This window comes from Vipera ursinii, assembly GCF_947247035.1.
Source record: "Vipera ursinii genome assembly, chromosome: 3".
Taxonomy (NCBI): Eukaryota; Metazoa; Chordata; class Lepidosauria; order Squamata; family Viperidae; genus Vipera; species Vipera ursinii.
Genome location: NC_139516.1, coordinates 18942469 through 18961861, shown reverse-complemented (window position 1 = coordinate 18961861; position 19393 = coordinate 18942469). Strand labels below are relative to the sequence as shown.

General features: G+C 37.7%; 1 protein-coding gene across 2 annotated transcripts in view; it reads right to left on the bottom strand.

The window, feature by feature from the left end:
* Window positions 1-6651: 6651 nt before the first annotated feature.
* The window catches only part of NFATC2 (nuclear factor of activated T cells 2), a 153557-nt gene continuing 140815 nt past the window's right edge, over window positions 6652-19393 (bottom strand). For both annotated transcript variants that reach the window (XM_083357419.1, XM_083357420.1), the window contains exon 10: window positions 6652-8911. In XM_083357419.1, the coding sequence (XP_083213545.1) occupies window positions 8856-8911 (56 nt within the window). In that variant the 3' untranslated portion in view covers window positions 6652-8855. The remainder of the gene's footprint in view (window positions 8912-19393) is intronic.

Below are 19393 nucleotides of genomic sequence, written 5' to 3'. Positions count from 1 at the left end.
CAGAAATGGTTTGCTATTTCCTACTTCCAGGATGTTTCGTTTCCCCATCTAGCCTGCAGTTCTCAATGCCCCAGAAGCCTCCATCCCTCCAACAGAAGCCAGACCGTGCGGTGCTTAGCAAGTCAGCAGGATGCTTATATAGTGTATGCAGGGTGATAGTAAATCATGGTCTCTATTTGTATTCTTTCCCTGCTCTATGCATCCCTCACCTTCCCAAGAGTTGCATATGGAATGCCTCTTTCTTGGAATTATGCTCCGATATGTAATTCAAGAAAGCATGTGAGACATCTCATTTCCATAAGATCGTTTTGCCATATCCTCTTTTATGCCTAAATAGGGGGTAAATATCCCACTTATTCTCCTCTTTGCCTATCCCCTTTGATGTTGTCTTCAACAATGGATGAGAGTTATCCACAGCAATCCTGGTGTTAATATAGGGTTTGCTTCCTTGTTCTTTGACCAAGGCATATAAAATGTATTAAGACTTTGTCACCCATTACTTTCTTTAATGGGCTAGAAGTGACTGGGAACAGAGGCAGGATAAGGTGGTGATCTGAAACAAAGAAAGCAAGTGACTGACAGTATTGCACACTCAGGGATGGGCAGATAGCATGCTAACATCACACTGTGAATGAATCCAATACAAAGAGAATATATGGTATGTATCAGAGGACTGAACTCTGGAGCCCTTGGTGCTGACTTTGGCTGTTTATTTGCAGTCATTTCATTACCAATCAGCTAACATCATCAATAAGCATGTGTGGGGTATAGACTAACTCAGCTTCTCCCACAAGAAATGTTTTGGAGTTAATAACACTCTATGCAACCATTTAAAATAAAAGAAAATCCCTTCATAAAACTGTCTTTTTACTTATTAGAAGTATTTCCCAACTTTTGCCCAGTTCAGGACAGTGTGCAAAGAGATCTTCATTCCATAAAACAATTCCATGAACTTGGTTGGGCTAAAAGAGAATGACCAGCTCAGATCTCATACTATTCGTGAGTTGGGCAGCTACATAAATGTATTACTTATTTTATGAATATTTTTTATTAAAATAGAGATTTAGAAAAACCACATACATAAAGGAATAGAATTTTTTTTTAAAGGATAAAAGAAAATGTGAATAACAAAAAAGCAAGAAAAGGGAAATTATCTAGAGAAGTGACTTCCCATCTACTTTGCAGCAAACATCTTAGTTACCAACTTCACCCTCCTGTCATTCGCTTCTTCCTATAAACAAATCTTTTTAATCAGCAATTCATTTTTCCCCTTTTTCAGTAAAAAGCCTACAAAGGGTTTGCAGTCAGTCTCCAGATAATAACTGGTTGGGTAAATGATCCTGGAGCTCAACCCTACTTGATGAAATATGGTTGCACAACAGTTTGCTTTATAAGGGGGAGATTTAGGAGCTTGGCTATCAAGGGAACTGTTGAGCACATCTAGTCCAGATCACAGCCCATTAAGTTCTTTCTTCATGGTTAAGTGAATGGTTTAATTGGATCAGGCTGACTGTCATACATGGAGTGATTAGAGCTCCAGAAAAATGGGTCCAGTGTTCCTACCGACATTGTTCATTGGATCATAATAATCTTTCTTTTAACTGCAATGAAGTACAAAGAACAAGAACAAAGGAAGTAGCTGTTTGTCCTTCAATTTATTGCTGAACTTTAATAATACAAGCTGTATAAAAATATTTTACAAAAAAGCAAAATCACAATTAAACTTGAGATTAAACACAACAAAGGGCAATATAACAGATACAACCCACCATTCATTCTTGTGGGGCTTTTTGGGTTTTAGTTAAAAATAGGTGAGCGAGCAGTTTAGTCACGTGTTAATATTTGAGCAATAAAGCTGCTTTCCGTTTAGGTTGATGACCCTGTGACTACAGCAAGCAGACATGACTAGCTGCAACCCAGGCTGACTATTTACCTTGCCACACTTGGAAATATATGTTCATTTTGACTTCCTTGCAATCCAAAGAAACCTTACTTCTCCATGCTGAATTGCTTCTTAGGGCAGTTTATTTTAAAAGTTAGTTTTGAATTCCTGTTTGTAAAACATGTTGATGATTAGGAAGCAGAAGCAAAGAATTATTTTAAGCCAAATGTACAATTTTGACATACATACATACATACATACATACATACATACATACATACATACATACATACATATATATATATATATATATATATATATATATATATATATATATATATATATATTAGGATTTGGAAAATCAGAAATCTTTGGTGTCGTTTGAGAAGAGCGCCATCTGATCAGCCTCCTGTTCCACAATGGTCAGCCAGATATTTCTGGGAAGCCCACAAGAAGGATAGGATTGCAAATCTCACACTTGACAAGCAGCAGCTGGAATTTAATGGCATGATCTTAATGGGTCAAACTTACCAAAGGACCAATGCTCTCTCTCTCTCTCTCTCTCTCTCTCTCTCTCTCACACACACACACACACACACACACACACACACACACACACACACAAACCTCAGATACTTTGGGATGTTACCTGATGCTAATCCACATTTTTCATTAGCAATTCCAAGTGGTGCTTGGTAATTCACTGAAACCTTTCAATGCTGCTGAATTAATTGAGAGACAGTGAGATAGGGGCAGGGGAGAAAATAACAGTAGACTTCCTTTTAATATATTTTACATTCCACATTATTTTTCACTGTTTGATGGCAAATAATATCAGGAATGAACAGGAATGAGGATACATACAACACGAGCTGAATAATTATATGCAGAACATAAATTGCATTTCGTTTCCTGAAACACAAAAATTACCGGTCTATTGGTAGGGTATATAATGACCACATTCCTGAGACACCAGACACCAGATTTAAAAAAAACAACAACTATGGATTGCAATTTATTGTGCTTATTATTTACAGCAGTGTTTCTCAAACTTGGCAGCCTGAAAAGCTAGCTGTGCTGCCTAGGGAATTCTGGGGGTTGAAGTCCAAACAGCTTCAAGTTGCCAAGGCTGAGAAACACTGATCTACAGTATACTAATTATGACAGTCCTTTTCTTCAAGAAGAGTGTTAGGATATGTTTATTCACCCTTTTTATTGCATCTTCCTTTCTGATCTTTTTTTTTGTCAACACATTGTAAGGACTTTTTTTTTTAAAAGAAAACCTGGGATTATCAAAATTCTCAGTCTGTCACAGGCCCTGTGCAAGAGGACCGTAGGGTTCCCTTGGTATAATACAATTTTGGCCTAAATGAATCTGTACAATTGCTCTCAGCACTTCCTTCAACATTATGCGCAATGCCCTGGAAATCCAGAGATGCAGATACCAGCTTATGAAATTTGTTATATACAAGCATTCAGAAATAAACAGAAATTTTACAAGCAGAACTACTGATTGGCTGGTGAAGCAGACAACAGACATTTGCAAGTTAGCACAGCTGAAATTAGAAAAAAAAATGCAGTTTCTTTGCTTGTGTACTTATGTTCCTTCATCATCCAATGTAGCACGATAAAGGATGACTCATGGATCACATCAAATAGGCACCAAAGCATCTGTGAAGGCCACATATGAGTCTACAGGACTGGTTTTTGGAGTGTCAAAAAATCACAGCATTAGAGGATGCGGTGTTAAGTCTTTTGTCCAACCCTTGTTTGGTTCTCTGGGAGAGCATGAGGGGAAGCAGCCGGTAAGGAAAGAATTTATTTAAGAAACCCTGAGGGAACTTCCTCACATACTGCTCTCCATAAGCCCAAGAGTTCACTCAGTGAGTTCAACAGTACTTGCCTCCACAGAATAACATTTCTGAAGGCTTCAGCTGAAGAAAAGTCACACTATTTAGAAATACCACCATGGAGGCGTCTCATTCTTTGTAGCAACCAGAAAATATCTTAGACAATTTTCCCTTTAAAAAAAAAATCTTATAATACAATATATATAACACCCCCATCCCCCACCCCCCAAAATACAAGAGGCTAGATAATTCCGACAATGGGTTGAAAACAACAGTCAAGAAGCAGCTTCTCTATATAATCTAATGCTCACTTTGCAAATGTTTATAATGTGATACATTCCAAACAAGATGCATAAATATGCAGAGTCCAATCAAGCCAAAGACATGTGCATGTTCTCAAATCCTGCCACCGCTAATGTATGAGAAAAAACAGGGAATCTCAAAGGGTGGATTATGAACCTCCGGGGAGGGAGGGCAGGCATGGGGGGGGGGCTACAGCATTTTAATTGATCAGACTTGCCCAGACAAAGTGAACAGGAGGGCTGTCAATGCTCATTTATGCTTTCCATGAGAGAAAAGCCCAGGACAGTTAAATCTGTGGGTCTAGCCAACCATCAGCACCATTTGCCAATCAAAGCAGCTGATTAATTCTTGCCAAGTGGTGACTTCCCATATGGCGTGTAATAGAATATCTGTAATTTGGGTGTGACTATAATAAATTTTAGTGCTTTTACCCATTATGCTCAATTTCTAGCCTTTTAAAATGGAAATTTTTGCTGGGTGGGAAGATGAGCGTTAAAAATGATCAATCTAACCATAGTGCTCATCCAATTAAGATTTAAGTCAAACATTTATGATAAAAATGACATATCTTTTAGCTAAGTGGGGTATTTATTTCTTGTCCAACCCTAACTCCTAAGAATGGATTTGTTTTATTCATTTAGTTATTCAACTTTATTTATTATTTTAGGGAGGTGTAGAATCACAACATTTGAGAATCCCTGAGTTAAAATACAACTTCAGATATTTCCTCTTTAAATCAATGGAATTACGCTTTCTATATTACATACAGTATCTACTAGACAAGAAGACCAGATGTCAAACAGAATAAAGTAACACATTATTATATTGAACTACTATCTAGCAAAAGATTCATGGAAAAGTGCTTCAGTTTGGATTGAGCCCACAGGTCAGTATTAACCAAATGCAAAGCATAAATATTTTGATATTTTTTTCCATCTCAGCATTACTATTATTCAAATAAGCCTACATTTCTCTGACACCCAGAAGAAAAATTAGAGGCAAGCAAAAAGACAAAAAGAATTCTTCACAATGAAAAAAAATATCCATTCAAATCACAAAATATTCTCAGGTGCAGTTTTTTCTTTGGTATTCTTTAGTAACAAATGCATTCCAAAGTGATGAAACACTCTTACTAGCATGAGTTGCCTCTCTAACACCATCTGACTGTTTACATACTAAGATGGACGACTTCATCTATTTAGTGCAAAAGTTTACAGAAGCTCATCCTGTAATATGTCGGTCTAAGCTGTGATTAAGAAATAATAATGTTGGAAAAAAATGCTACTGAGTTACAATAAACTGCTTTGACTTTAGCATAATAAGAAACTAATGGAAAATGCGTTTACAGTTGTTAGACAATGCTTTGTGAGGCCTTTTGGTACAATGACAGGAAGGCACTTGTCATGAAGCTTTCAGATAACTGAGGGGAAAAAAAAAGAATCTCCTCATGTGCAGCTAAGGCTGTCTTCCAGATAAACTGAGAACAAATTACTCACACAAGGCAGTTTATTGTCCAAGGCAAACCTAACATTTCTTTAGGTCAAAGTAATAATTAAAAAAAGTTTACATAAAGTTTACAAATGTTAACACTGTAGATCTATTGCAAAACCAAAATAAATAATTTCATTCATTGAACATTTCAGAATTAAATGTATCCAGTTATTCTTTACGACAAACATCTGCAGCGGAATGTTTTGCTTGAGAAATATATATTTGGTTAAGGCTTTACTATGAGAAAATGGTTGCTTGCTAAATGTTCCAAATCAGACACAGTAGGACAGCTTGCAAACACGTAGCCATTATATATATATATATATATATATATATATATATATATATATATATATATATATATATATATATATATATATATATATATATATATATATAGAGAGAGAGAGAGAGAGAGAGAGAGAGAGAGAGAGAGAGAGAGAGAGAGATTAAAAACATATACTCTATACTACACATAAATGAATGTATAATGTACACACACACACACACACACACACACACACACACACACACACACACATATATATATATATATATATATATATATATATATATATATATATTGCTGAGAAGCAGACAAAGAAGCAATATGGCTGTTCTATTGTAATTCCTTATGGTTTTAATCCATAGGAAATGAAAGAGAACTAAGAACTTTATGACTACTTTTCATGTTTACGTATGCTTTACAGAAAGCTGGTAAGAACATTTGATCAAGTAGAACTGCAGCTCTGGATCTAACTGTGGACTCATATTTTTCATTCCCCGCAGTGAATCACTGGCATAATAACATGGATATAATAGTAAGCCATTAGGTAGTTGGTTGGGCTTTTCACTTAGTGGAATATACAAACCCATCTCTACAAAGAAACAGTATTTATAAGTCAGAGAGGGTAAATTTCACACCAAACCAAGGTAAAAACAAATGGACACAAGTGTTTACTACTACTACTACTGGGGATGCGAATGTCCTTACAGAAGGCAATTGCAAATCATCTGTATATTGTTGCCAAATAAATTATAGCTCAACTCAAAGGACACTTTACTTTTTATCCAAAAATACTACTAAATTTGCCAAGAATTTATTTCCTAGAGCTGGTGTTTTAGAGCTAAAAGCCAGAGCTAGGTTGCATCACATCCTTAAACCTCTTTGCAGATTAGGCAGATATAGATAAACAATTTGTATAAAATGATGGTACTCTCATAGAAGAACAATAACCCAGCAAAGAAATTCAAATAGGAAGTTTCTTTGGTACTTTATACTTGGCACAAAAATGATTCCAATTGTGGTCTGAAATCCAGGTATCTAGACAAACATTGAGGATTAGTGGTGGAAATGGTTATGAAGTGTATTCAAGATCGGGCATTAAAGGATAATTTGAAGTGAAAATGAAAACTAATAAAAGTGAAAATGAAAACTAATAAACGTTTTTATTTAGCTTCGAGGAGTTAGGTTAGTTTCCACTAGAAAATTACTTTTGTACTTATCTCTATTACTATCCAATTCAGTTGCTTTTCATCATTTTCATCAAGCTTAGAAAAATATGGACAAAAGGTTTCCACCATAATGAAGCTATGCTTTCTTGTATTGCATAGATACATTATAGCCAATGTACTATTATCAATCCTACTTGCTATGCCTATTTATAAATTTGTACATTGGGACCGTCTACCAATCCTCAAGAAACCAAAATCAAATTGTTAGTTGGTTATTACAATAGTTTTATTAGTTTTTTATCAATTCCTTAAGAATCTTATTTGATGGAATGTGGATAAGTCTACATATGGCTGAAAAGTATGCACTTCCAAACAATTTGTATCACGTGAGTTATCAAGACTGATCTACAGTTTTAATTTTGCAAGGGATGAAGAAAAGAAACTACCACATACAATGGGCAAAAAGAGTAAAAAAACATGTTGTGGCTTCTTTTGGCAATAGAAATTTTAGAGAAATAACATCTAAATCCAGAATACACAATGATAATCCTTAGTAGAAAAAAAACATTCTGGAGAGAAAAACCTTATTGTATCACAAATAAAAAGAGGCTCTGAGATTTTTGGATAATTTGATAGCTGCTAGAATGAATAATTCAGTAAGTCCTACTTGCTTTAACCAATTAAACACATTTCTATGCTTAACCAATTAAATTACTTAATATCCCACATTTCCTATGAATATAATTATGCCATCTTGTGATTTTTACCATGAGTTGAATGATTTGAACTGCAAAAGTTCCACTGTAACACCATAAAAGCAGTTTCCAAATCAAGTTGAGATAACTGATTTACTTAAAAAAAAACCTTTTGATATTTGTATGAATGGGAAAGAATCTAAAATAAATCAGTTTCAAATCTGTACACTGTACAGTGAAATGCTGCATAGAACAGTGTGGAACAGAATGCATACTTCAGCCAAACTTAAATATTTTAGTTTTAACATTCATTCAGAATTGCAAATACAGGTTCGGCTCTTTTCTGTAGACATTGTTTGGTTTTTTAAAAAATGCTTCATTGTTGACTGCAGTGTGTTCTGAGTTTATATATTTTCTAGTCCAATGAAAATATGGCTTTGGTGCATCTAAAAATAGAGCAAAGTTATGACAAAGCTACAACTAGAAAGCTACTTTACATTTTCATGAGAAGCTATGTGCATACCAGATGATTTTTATCCATTTTTCCATTGCAGCACCCTCCTTTTGAGGGTTTCTTTTTATTATTTTTTTGAAACACCTGTGAATCTGTGCAGGTCATGCTTCTGTTTGAAAAAAGAATAAAAAATAATGTTGCATACATAGATCTGTTCCCTTTCATTTAAGGGAGGGGGTTCAATGCTTGAGTACTGGAAGTTTTAAATTTTGTTTCTGACTATGTATTGTGACCATTTGAGAAACCTAGTTCTTTTTTTTTGTTGAGTTGGCAATTGTAAAATTCATCCAGCGTCCATAACATGCATTCATATACTTTAGTTCAATAAAAGTTTCTGGACCAATAACTTTTCCCCCCTATTGCCATTTCCAGTCCATGTAGGCATCTTTAGATGCATCAGTAAATAGCATCAGGCACTTGCAAGGTTGCATGAGAACTGTATGATCTTTGGACAAAAGCAAGAGAATTTTGTTTGATATTTACAATGAGAGGTGCTGAGTGGCTTACTCAAAGTTGTCGGCTGGATGCCAGTGCATTGTTGCTGGTGTTGAATTGGTGCCTTGAGATGATCAGCTGAGGAAACAAAAGGCAGGCAGGACAAGAGAAGAATCTTAGAAGTCAGGTGTGGATGGATTCTGCAAAGGTTGTCTCATAAATCGCATCTTCTATGACTGACTTCTGGCAGGGAGTCCAGAAAATTCTTTCCTGATAATTTCGTTAACTAGGAAGGGAAAGAGAAAAAAGAAACACAAAAGCAGAAACGTTACTGTGCAGAAAATGAGAAAGAGCTGAGCATAAAGCCACCTGTGTGGTTGCCAATTAAAAGCTGGCATTCAGTAATGGGTTAAGACTATGAAAATCTGGGTGCAAGTCCCAACTGCTGGAATATAGCCATGTAGCCTGCTGGATGGTCTTGAGTCTATCATTATTGTTCCGCCTCAAGTAGCTTGCAAACTGTAAAGAAGATGGAAAGGAAAGAAAATATATATATATACTTTCTTGAATTCCTGGTAGGAAAGGGAGTTTTCATTTCTGGTTTATTTAAAGTAATGTAATATAATAATACAACACTTCACTGACTTTTATAAATACAGGATCAACACAGATGTAATGAACTTTGATTACTGAATCCTGTCCAGATTGCAGAGGAAACACTCTTGCAAGCTCATTCTCGTTTTTCATGTTTTGTACCAACTACGGATCATTCAAACCATATTCTGCAGTGCCAGTCAAATTGTGACTTGGTAAACTATGGCCCTGTTAACTGCATAGCTCAGTTAGGTGAGAAGAGTTCCAGGCAGTGTACAAAATACCCTCAATACATTTGTATCCTTTACTGTTTAATGAACATGTTGGTGATTTCTCACAGTAAAACTCTGTTTACTAGTGTATATTCTACTAGTGTACATTCTATGTGCCTATATGTTTCACAAATTTACTTCACTAAGCTGATAGTAACCACAAACACTCAATGAAGTAGTTACTGGCAGACAGTCTTGGCAAAATGTCTAGGAGGATGCAAATCTTGGGGAGTGACTAAAAAACCCCATTTTGCTATATACTGAAGACAAAGCACTGTATTGTACAATCACCTGTAGAATATGCTATTGCTACTATTGATGTCCATGTAAAACCTACAGATAGAACAGAAAGCAAAAGTCTGGTCAGAATATAATTCCGGCTTCAGATCAGCAAAGGAGTTAGGTATATAAGCGAGTTTATTAACAGAAGAATAGAATTGGAAGAGACCTTGGAGGTCTTCTAGTCCGGGGCTTTTCAACCAGTGGTACAGGTACCACCAGTGGTACATTGGCACCTGGCAGGTGGTACACGACCATCCTAGAAGGGGGGAGGGGAATGAGCTGAACTGGTGGCAGCACCGCACAAGCCTGAGCGAGAGGTGTCTGGAGCTGCAGGGCTGTCAGGGCTCAGCGGAAGGGCCAGGATCAGTGCCAGGCTCCAGCTGGAGCTCAGCACTGATCCTGGTGCTTCTGCTGAGCCCAGAAGAAGCACCAATCAGCTGGAATGTTGCAGCATCTCCAGGGTCTTGTGATTTACATTCAGATGCTTGGCAACTGATTCATGACGGTCACAGTGTCCCAGGGTCATGTTAAGTGACCAAAACCTGCTGCAACCACCCAGCAGAGGGGGGGGAATAAAAACCAAACACCCCCACCCCACCCCCACTGCCAATCCTCAACAGAAATGCTCACAACAATGAAAACCTCGGACAGGAGGAAGAGCGCCACTGGGCGGCCAGGCAGGTGTCTTGCTCGGCTGTGGCTTGGGGGGCACTTTTTTCAGTGCCATTGTAACTTCGAACAGTTACTAAGCGAACTGTTGTAAGTCAAGGAATACCTGTACTTCATCAATTTTTTCCTTTTTATTTTTTTTTTGGTCATCAAGTTTTTGACACTAGGCGACTGGCGGTACTTGGATGTTGCCATATCCTAAAAGTGGTACAATGGGTGAAAAGGTTGAAAAGCCCTGTTCTAGTCCAACCCCCTGCTCAAGCAGGAGACTCTAAACTATTTTAAATAAATGGTTGTCCAGTTTCTTCTTAAAAGCCTACAGTAATGGAGCACCCACAACTTTTGAAGGCAAGCCAGTCCGCAAATTAATTGTTCTTACTGACAGGAACTTTCTCCTTAGTTCTAGGCTGGTTCTCTCCTTGATTAGTTTCCATTCATTGCTTCTTGTCCTGTCTTCAGGTTTTGCTTCTCATATTATTGTATTGTATTGTATTGTATTATCACATTACATTACATTATTATATTATTCTTCCCTTGTGTATCCAACCAATATGCTGAATATGGATTGGAGGGGCTGCTTTGGTACAAAACCATCAGGGCTTCAAAATTAGAGGAAGAAACATGCATTATCCTGATGGTCCTACCCTTATAGCTGAAAATACAAAGTTCTACTAATAAATGTCAAGGCGCACAATTTTTTAAAAAAACGGTTAACACTTAAATATCAATCCAGAGTTTTCATTTCAGGCAAAATGACCAGGTTCAAATTATTATATTCTGGATACGTCTGAAGATCCAGCTCATGTGAGGACTCCAAAATGATGGGAAAGATGGAAGGAAAAAGGAAAGATGACCAGCAGAAACATGGATGGATTTAGATAGTGGTGATGAGAGACCTGAAGAACCAAGTGGGCAACAGATCATCCTGGAGAAGATCTATTTATATGGTCACTAAGAGCCCATACAGATGGCCCATGATTGCTGTTGTTATTATTACTAATTTAAGTTGCAATCTATATTTCTGAGCAAAAGTTTGGTCATTATGTAAAACTTACTGTGTTGGGGGGAAAATGCAGCCAGAGCCCAACCAAACTGTTCAAAATAGTGGGGTCAGCTCTTAAAGGAAGAAAGGTAGTACAGGTAGTCCTTGACCTATGACCACAACTGAACGTAAAATTTCTATTGCTAAGTGAGACAGTTGTTAAATGAATGTTGCCCTATTTTGCAACCTTACTTTCCACAATTATTAAGTGAATCATTGCAGTTATTAAGTTAATCTGGCTTCCCCATTGACTTTGCTTGTCAGAAGGTCACAAAAGGGGATCACGTGACTGCACACCGCAACCGTCATAAATATGAACCAGTGGCCAAGTGTCTGAATGTTGCTCACGTGACCATGGGCAGACGGCAACGGTAGCAAGTGTGAAAAATGGTCATAAATCACTTTTTCCAGTGCCATTATAACTTTGAATGGCCACTAAATGAAGTGTTGTAAGTTGAGGACCATCTATATGTGAGGCTGATCTGGACTGACAAAGTTATGAATAAAATGGAAGGCAACGTGATGAGATTATAAATATTACTAATCAAGATTGTTCAAAGGTACCAGCTGTATTTCCCCAGGGCTCTTATTTTTAAAAGGTGGAACTTCTTCCAGAAGATATTGTGATTGCTGCTAATTGTGATAGTTTTAGAAAAGTGATTAGATACATTCGTAGAAGATAAAAATGGCTGATAGTTATTGTGATTATACATTAGACCTGCAGTGTGTTTCTGGTTGTTGAGAAAAAGGGAGGAAAGACCTATTTGTAGGGCTATGGAAATTGGAAGGGAGTGCTGTTACTTTGACACAGGTTCAGATGAAGCACCTTTCAAAACTGTTTCGCAAAACAACACAGCTCCTTTGTTTTTAAGAGAAAAATGAAATCGCTGTGCTGCCTTTGTTCACCCAATTCTCTTACCTCCTCCCCAGCTTTCTCTGACCTTTTCTTCCATGTCCAGAACACTCTGCACCACTTTCTATTCCAGAATAATAAATTCTAGAAAACAATAAAATGGCTCTGTAAGGGGCAGGGACATTCTGGCATATTTTTGAGAACGTCACAGTGGAGATCGGAATGTTCTGGAATCAGACCGTGAGGTTATGTACATTCTGGTCTCAGTAAGCATGAAAATTAACTGATAGGATCATTGGTGCTTCAAGATGGGCTTACATCAGAGATGGGCAACTATGGCAACTTTATGGCCTATGTACTTCAATTCCCAGAGTTCTTGAGCCAGCTGCCTCAGGTTTTCTGGGAATTGAAGTCCACTGGTCATAAAGTTGGCTGGCTTAGGAATTCTGGGAAATGAAGTCATAAAGTCATAAAGTTGTTATAGTTGCCCACCCCTGACTTAGATACCTCTGTGGTGGAATTTGATGCAATCATCTGAAGGAACAATGGCCATGACAAATTCTCCCTATAATAGTGTGACCACATTTGGGCCAGTCTGGGGGTGACTCAAAAGCACTACTTGCTTGAAACACAGGTATTCCTTGACTTATGACTGTAATTGAGCCCAGAGTTATGCTGCTCGTTAAGTGGGTTACCTCATGAGGTTTTGCAACCTTTTTTGCAGCAGCTGTTAAGTGAATCACTATGGATGTTAAGCAACTGTAGCAGTCGTTAAATAATCCATTGTCTGCAATGATTGTTTCTTTTGGCAGAAATAGGAAGTAAGTGCCAGTTTCTAGCAAAAAAAAAAACATTATAAATGGTGATCACATGATTGCTAGACAGTGCAAATGCGGGTCAGTTGCTAAGTGCGACTGTGTGACCACAGAGGCAGGGTCAAAACTTTGAATGTGGATCGTAAATAGATCTGGGGCGGTCAGTCGTAACTCCGAACAATTGCTAAGCCACTGGTCGTATATTGAGGATTAAACTTGGACTCAGTTTGAGCAGGTCATAACACACATTTTCAAGTTGGAATGAAGAATATTGCTTGTTCTATAGATTTTGTAACTGTTCAGTACGTTACTTATTACCTGTTGTACTGTACATAGAAAGAGGGAAACATAGAGGATTTAGCCTTCTTCATTAAAAAAACACACAAGAAACCACAACCCTGAAAACTACTTATCTAACACAATGGTGCATTTTTAAAGGTTTTAACCATGGTTGGAAATGTATATGGAAAAATATTTTTTTTAAAAAAATCAATGAACTAAAAAATATGCCCAGCTTTTCTCCTACAATTATCTGGGGACAAAGAGAAGCATTTTAGACGGTGTTCTTATCCACACTCGTTAATGAAACTGTGTAATTAATATACAAGATTGTTCCTCAAACATTGTCAGTGCATCGTACCATATTAGGGTTATAAGTTGGTAAGTGCTCTAAGCATTTAATCAATATGCAGGCTATGTATGTCTTCGGTTATACTTAAGACATCTAATTAATTGTGGGTTTTTAAAACAAAGCTAGGCCTTACAAAATATTAATTGAAATTGCTGGCTTCTAAAGTCTTGCAATGTCCTGGAATTGTCAGCAGGGGGTGATATGGCTCTGGTTTCAGGAGACACCCTGACTGAAGCCTATACCTATTTTTCTTTTTTCTTTTTTTAAAGGCTTCCTGTTTTCTTTACCCAGGAAATGAGAAGAGCAGATCTTCAATGGAAAGTTTTTGGTCTTTTCGACTGCTAAAAATACCATTTAGGTAAAAAAAAAAAAAAGGTGGGCACCAACCTTAACAGGGGAATGGTGGGTCATTTCCTTTGTGTAAACAAAGTAGGATGAAATTACAAGCTGTTTTATTTATCAGCACATTTGTTCACATGGTTAAGTGCCGAGAATGAAAAAAAAGCTCTATGCACTGTAGGGCCATATCATTTTTATTTAAAGAAATCAACCTGTTTGCAAATGCGACATTTTTCCTGTTCAAAAGCTGTGTGAAAAGCCAAAAAGGGATTGGCTGGCAGTGGGGGAAGTGCTCATTTATGTGTATTGAGAAGCCGCAGTGGCAAAGCAGGTCAGCATTCTAAATCTGAATCAGGAAAAACTCTCTGAATTAATCGCACTGAACTTCACGAGGCAGAAATCTCATGGTACAGGCAGTCCCCGACTTACAACAGTTCATTTAGTTACAACAACCCTGAAAAAAGTGACTCGGCAACCGATTCATATTTATGATGGTCGCAGTGTCCCCGGGTCATGTGATCACTTTTTGAGACCTTCTGACAAACAAAGTCAATGGGGAAGCCAGATTGACTTAACAGTCCTGCTAATAACAACCCCCGAGATTTGCTTAACAACTGTGGCAAGAAAGGTCGTAAAATGGGGCAGAATTCATTTAACTGTCTCATTTAGCAACAGAAATTTTGGGCTCAGTTGTAGTAGGTGCAGGACTAGTTGTGCTGATAAAGGGGTTGCAATATGTGGTCAAAAAATAAAAATGGTGCCACTATAGATGTTATATAATGTGCTACTAAACTCTGCCTGTTATTTTTTTAACATATGTTGCATATGAAAGGCGCAGAAATTCAATTGCACTGCAGTCGTCCCCCTTTTGATTTTCTACATGGCAGGGGGCCGGAGTACCTTAGGGAACACCTGCTGCCGGCGTCAACTTCCCTCCGCCCTGTGCGTTCCCACAGAGAGGGACTCCTCAGGGTGCCACCGGTCAGAGAATGTAGATTGGTGGCCCCCAGGGGGAGATCTTTCTCTGTGGGCGCCCCGGAGTTATGGAACCAGTTACCGGTTGAGCTCCGGACGGCGCCCGATCTTCGCTCCTTTCGCCGCAATCTGAAAACATACCTGTTCAAACAAGCCTGGCCTGAGGGTGGGATTGCTGGGGTTTTAGTATCATTTTATTGGGGGTTTTATTAATGTATTTATTGTTTTTATGGGCATGTATTTAATTACTTTTTAATTTTTGTAACTTTATGTTTTATTCTTGCCCTGTACACCGCCCTGAGTCCTTCGGGAGAAGGGCGGTATAGAAATATTAATAAATTAAATTAAAGATTTTTTTTTACCTTATCCTATGAATACCCCCTGAGCCTTGAAAAGTTATTAGCCTGCAAAAACAAGAACATCAGAACAGGATAGTCTTCAAAGAGGTTGGTGCATGCATTTCCATAGTGGGGCAGAGAATCAGAATGGGCAAACAAGTTCATTTCAAGAGGCAACATTTCCTCCAATCATTTCTGTCGAGCTCTCAACTTCCATTTATCAAACCTGAGAATTTTTTTTAAAAAAGTTTGCTTTAAAAATTGGTAAACAGAGTCCTGTGTGCATTTGTGTTTGCAATATTGCCTGATACACTTGGTTTCCACAAATTTCCTGTAAGATTTTTCAATATGGATAGTTTGATAAAGAAATTTTCTACAAATTGGGAAACTGCATTGGAAAAGTCTCAGTCTCGTGAGATGTATGTATATATGTATGTATGTATGTATGTATGTATGTATGTATGCATAGATAGATAGATGATAGATAGATACATAGATAGACAGACAGAAAGATAGATAGATAGATAGATAGATAGATAGATAGATAGATAGATAGATAGATAAATAGATAGATAGATAATGGGTGGGTGGGCAGATCAACAGATAGACTTGCTAGACAGTCCATTAAGGAAGCTGTTTCTGGTGTAATTAATGTTGGTGCTGTTATATGCTCAGCTTAGTGTGGGTATATACTAGGCAGGTTTGCATCCTAGAAATGCAAGGTATCTTAAGCTACAAAAAAAGTTTTGTTTTGTTTTTTGACTTTTTTTAAGTAAAAACTTTCCTCAAGGAAAGCTTGTATTTGGTGACTACATAAGCATCACCTTCATGTATTTTTCTTGGCCATAATATAGAAACAGATTTTTCATTTCCTCCTCTTGAGATACTGTATTATTTAGATTTTTAGATTTAGATTTCCCAGTGGGATTTCCACAGAATCAGTTTTTTTAAAATTAATAAACCTACAAAGTTATTTCATTAATTATACATTCTTTATTTCAGTGACCATTCTGAATGTGATTTTGAACAGCCATTTGTCTGGAACAGTATAGGATCTCCTGCTTGAGACTAGAGGACCTCTGAGATCCCTTCCAACTCTATTATTTGGGTGTTCTGAGATTACCTTCAACTTCTTCTGTATCAGAGTAATCTGTGAAATGTATGCCCATCTTTTTTTGCCTACTTCGTTTTAGTTCTAATTGTGAATGCCTCCTCTAAGTCTACATATTATTTGTGTGGTTTTTCGGGGTGTGTGTGAGAAATCTTGCTATTTTTTAACTACCTGAACATTCATGACAGTCTCCCCTGTCTCAGTGGTCTTAATATCAGATGAAAGGGTAAACAACTGTTCCAGACTCACTTTTTCCAACCCACTCATATTTTTATGTACTTTTGATGATTGCACAGCAGATATCTACAGCTTATTATGACTCATTCTGCTTTTGCAACAGAGGGGAATGGGGAGATGGTGGTAAATAGTCCAAAAATTCCTGAGGCCTGAATACTGTTCTTTGATTCTTGTAAATATCTAATAAAAATGTGCCCTCGTGTAGCCAAATGGCTGGGAAGACATCCAAAAGATTAAGATAATCAGAGGTTTAGATAATGGGGAGTGCTTGTATACATAGAATTACAGTGTTGTGGGCAACAGATTCTGAAAGTGGAGGTGTACCCAAGTACAGCCTGTGTCCTAGAATACAACCATAGGCACACAATTCAACCCCTGTGCCATGCATTTGTTTTGGCATTTAAGTTAAAGTTGCATTTACTTTTACATGGAATAGCTTTTAGATGGAATAGCCAATATGGCTTCAACCACAAGCCTGGAAAATAACCTTAATCTCTTCAACATAAAATACTGGGAGTTCATATATTACAGGTAGTCCTTGATTTACAACCACAATTGGACCCAACTTTTCTGTTGCTAAGTGAGATATTCGTTAACTGAGTTTTGCCCCATTTTACGACCTTTCTTGCTACAGTTGTTAAGTGAATCATCCTTCCGAGGTAGGTAAAATGAGGACCCAGATTGTTGGGGGCAATAAGCTGACTTTGTAATAATGCTGCTGGGGGGGGGGGGACGAAAGCCCTAATAAGCAGGCATATACATAGAATGAAGGCTACTGCTAAGCACATTTGATTTGTGCTTAGATTGTAAGCCGCCCTGAGTCTTCGGAGAAGGGCGGGATATAAATGGGATTAAAATAAATAAATAAATAAATAAATTTGTTAAATTAGTAACAGAGTTGTTAAATGAATCTGGTTTTCCCATTGACTTTGCTTATCAGAAAGTTGCAAAAGGTAATCACGTGACCCTAGGACACTGCAACTGTCATAAATATCAGTCAGTTGCCAATCATCTGAATTTTGATCACATGACCATGGGGATGCTGCAATGGTCATAAGGGTGAAAAAAAGTCATACGTCACTTTTTCAGTAATGTTGTAATTCTGAACGGTCACTAAATGAACTGTTGTAAATTGAGGACTACCTGTTTTACCTGATTGTGAGAACAGAGTGAAGATTTCTCTTGATCTAACCTGGCTGACTTCCAGATACCTAGAGTTCAGTTCCCAGAATTCTACAGCCTGCATAGAATTCTGGGAAATGAATTCTGCGTAGAATTCCACTGCACAGAATTCTGGGAAATGAAGTCCATGACTGTGAGGTTGAGAAAGACCGGTCTACAGACCTCCACAAAGTTTAAATTGTAGATTTGGTTCTAGTCAATTATTAATGCAGAGACTGAACATGAGAGCTAATGGTCTGTGTGACCCTGAGTTCCATTTCTCACCATTACTAGTTGGATATGCTACTTTCTCTAAAGCCTTTGTGTTGTAGTCACCTCCCACTTTACAAGAGATATTCAAAGATATTTCACTACAAGATATGCAAACGTGGATCTCCTGCTCTCTAAACCTTCAATAAAAGTAGAAAGTCAAAAGATGCTTGGCCATTATTTGCTAAGTGGGTGCCAACTTAGAAAATAAGCACTGTCATCCACAATCCAGAACAATTTCTCCTTTCCTTTGTAGTAGTTTCCATTAATTTTACTTGGTCATGTACCCTGAAATAAGCTACAATAAACCCAGATTTTTAAAGGAGACTTTAAGAGCCAAATTAGATTCAATAATGGGAGAGCTATGAATCCATCATATACTGGAAGAGGGGATATTTATTGTTATTGTTAACTCACTAAGTCATATCTGACTCTGTGCCCCCATGGACCATAGTATGCCAGGCCCCTCTGTCCTCTACTGTTTCCCTTAGTTTGTCCAAATTCATGTTCATTGCGCCAATGTCACTACCTCACCATCTCATCCTCTTCTCCTTTTGCCTTCAGTCTTTCCCAACATCAGGGTCTTGTCCAATAAATCCTCTCTTCTCATTTGGTGGCTGAAGTATTTGAGCTTCCAAAAAAGTCAGGGTTGAGTTCCTTTAGGATTGACTGATTTGATCTCCTCGCAGTCCAAGGGACTCTCTAGAGCAGACATTTCAAACTCATGACATCATGTGACGTCGCGCAATGTACCAGGCCAGTTTTGCCACTGCCGGTAATGGGGTGGGCGCGGCTTCTGGATGATGTGTCCGGCCCGCGGGCCGGCAGTTTGACACCCCTGCTCTAGAGTCTTCTCCAACAGAGGGGATATTACATAAACCCTTTTTTCAAAAAAGATGGGAAAGTGTGGGGAGAACATATCTGAAATACTTAAGTTTCAGGGACCCAGCCAATGGTCATTTTACCTTTTAGCTGGTCTTCTGAAAAGGTGGTGGAAGCATAATATGGCTAACACTGGGTGGAATCAAAATTTGGGGCCCATGGATTTATTAAGGCTGTGTTTTTACTTCTCCCTAAAGATTTGATGTTATTTACTATTGTTTTGGGGTCTTTAACACCCCGCTTGGGAACTATAGCACATGATCATGAATTGTAAGAAATTGTTGAAAGGGTTTCCAA